The sequence below is a fragment of the Stylophora pistillata genome, chromosome 14 (genome assembly GCF_964205215.1).
Source record: "Stylophora pistillata chromosome 14, jaStyPist1.2, whole genome shotgun sequence".
Taxonomy (NCBI): Eukaryota; Metazoa; Cnidaria; class Anthozoa; order Scleractinia; family Pocilloporidae; genus Stylophora; species Stylophora pistillata.
Genome location: NC_142532.1, coordinates 3,685,201 through 3,687,700, shown reverse-complemented (window position 1 = coordinate 3,687,700; position 2,500 = coordinate 3,685,201). Strand labels below are relative to the sequence as shown.

The window sequence follows — 2,500 nt, the reverse complement described above, 5'->3', positions numbered from 1 at the left end:
TCCTGATGTTGGAATGTTAAGTGTTAATGACCTACTTCATTGGCTGGACCTAAAAAATTGCTTGTGGTGCAGTAGTTGGAGTACTGTATTTATGATAAGACATACAAACCACCTTTTGCAGGATTTTAAACCTGAACCAGGGCGGTACAGTATCATTTGGTGTCAGTGGGTGCTAGGGCATTTGACAGACGGTGAGTATTCGCCAATGATATATGTAAGTTGTTTTAATTTTATAGATTTCCATCTTGTTACTGTTACAGTCTCCTCCAAGATTCTGAGGGGCAGGTTCTCTTTCATCTGCCATCTGGAGTCTATCAGAGGGTCACTCTGGGCAGGGCTATTGGTGGCATTCAGAACACATGGCCAATCCATCTCTATCTTCTCCTCTGGACCTGCTGAAGTAGTGAAAAAAAGCAGCAGTTTGTAGTTATAACAGAATGATTTTTATGGAGTTATTGTAATCAAGACAGGGCTTGACACTAACGGTAGCCCACTAGCCACAGGCTAGTATAAATTCAGTTTTGGCCAGTAGTTTTTGGTTTCCACTAGCCAGTTTGGCTGGTAAACAAACTGAAATTGTTGTAGCATCTAAGATGTCACCAGCCACTTGGCTAGTAAGTTGAAAAGTTAGTGTTGAGCCCTGCAAGACATGCTACTTTCCTTCCTGTTTATTAGATGATTTTGTGGATTTTTTCAAGCAATGTCAGCTGGGGCTCATGCCAGGTGGTTTAATATGTGTCAAAGAAAATGTCACAAAGGATAGTATTGAAATGGATGCTGAGGACAGCAGCGTAACCAGGTATGGCAACAAAGTTGCTGAGAAATTAGGCTGCCAACTGAAATTCCAAATAAGGCTACTGCTTAACTTCTTGTTTACAAAATGGTGGATGCAAGAAATGGAAAAAATTCAAGTATGATTCACAAGTGCTCAAAACAATTTTTGTTTCAATTATTTCCCCTATGTTAGTGTCACTAATACTTGAAGATTTGTCAAGCATCCATTTCAATCTTTGCAACAAGACAAAATTGTTTGATATTCAATGATTGTAAATATGAAACCTCAGAAGTGCCTATTGTGCTTTACCAAGTGATCAAAAATTCAGCCTGCACTATTGCCACTTTCCTCTTTTGCATGCAAAATTGAGTATGAGATCTCAGTGCAAAACAATGGTGAGTAATTTTTATCCATTCCACTATTTCAGGTCTGATAAAAAACTCAGAGAATTGTTCTCTAAGTCTTCACTGACTGTGATCAAGGATGAAGTACAGAAAAACTTTCCAACAGAGCTCTATGGTGTCAAAATGTAAGCTGTATTGTTAAAAGTGAAGTTATCTGCACCTATGCATACACTCTCACAGGGCTTGACTCTAACGGTAGTCAATTAGCCACCGACTAGTAGAAATTCGGTTTTGGCTAGTGGTTTTCGGTTTCCACTAGCCAGTTTGGCTAGTAAACAAACTGACATTGTTGTAGCATCTAAGATGTCATCAGTCACTTGGCTAGTAAGTTGAAGAGTTGGTGTCGAGCCTTGCTCTCAGGATTGTAATATCACAAACTGTCTGTTTGGTGTGGTATTCAGGACTGTGGTGTCTGTGGTTGAATTTTCTGTGCATTTGAAGACATCTCAAAACATGATCATGTTGGAATGGGAGAGATGAAAATGATCTAGTTTCTGGGGCATTTTGCATTTTAAATTCTGTTTCCTTTCCTTACACTATGAATGAATGAATGAATGAATGAATGAATGAATGAATTCCTTATGAATGAATTCCTTATTCATATGGCGCCCTTTCTATACAATAACACAGCATATTTTACTCTACAGGTATGCCTTGAGACCAAACTTGTGATACTTAAATAGTCAGCTTTCAAGCATATGATTCATATCACAGAAGTGGAAAGCCAGGCTTCAAAAATGTTAAACCAGTTTGATAATCTTTTTCTTTGACTACATTTTATTCATGTTCATAATCTGGAACTAAAGAAAGGTGATCAAACTGCTGTAGTTTGAAAACTGTTGACCATAGTAAGATCTGAATTATATCAACAAAGTAGCACACACTGGCCGATAAATTTGATATTTCTCATCGCCAATTTACTTGATAATATGGTGAGATTGTTAAGAGAAGTTACACATTAGTCACTTTGAGCAATAGGATTACCAGCCACTGGTGGAGCCATATCCACTGTAACCTCCTCTCAATAGGAGCCAGGTTTCAATTGATGATGTTGAGTGACTAGGGACCTTAAGCAAACCACGACGGCGACGGCAACGAGGACGTGGAAAAACAAGAGATCTAATTGGCAGAACAATAGCTCAGCACGTGCATTTTGAAACTTTGTACATTTCTTAACCGTCCTATGCAAAACAACAACGTGAAATCGCCAAAATTTGCGTCGTCTGCGGACCGAAACCGCGACGGCAAATTATTTTAATTTCCATTTGGAACTCAACGGCTGCTTTATACGTCATGCTGAAGTTGAGCTGTGGCGCTGTAT

At 38.9% G+C, this 2,500-nt stretch overlaps 1 protein-coding gene across 2 annotated transcripts in view; it reads left to right on the top strand.

Annotated features, from left to right (window-relative positions):
• Nucleotides 1-2,500, top strand: part of LOC111330215 (N-terminal Xaa-Pro-Lys N-methyltransferase 1-B) — a 191,480-nt gene that overhangs the window by 4,461 nt on the left and 184,519 nt on the right. For both annotated transcript variants that reach the window (XR_015995202.1, XM_022935044.2), the window contains 4 exons: nt 122-191; nt 676-799; nt 1,203-1,304; nt 1,827-2,500. The exon at nt 1,827-2,500 is cut by the window's right edge. Coding sequence is in view for 1 of the 2 variants with exons in the window: in XM_022935044.2 (XP_022790779.2) it covers nt 122-191; nt 676-799; nt 1,203-1,304; nt 1,827-1,851 (321 nt within the window). In the remaining variant the exon portion in view is untranslated. The remainder of the gene's footprint in view (nt 1-121; nt 192-675; nt 800-1,202; nt 1,305-1,826) is intronic.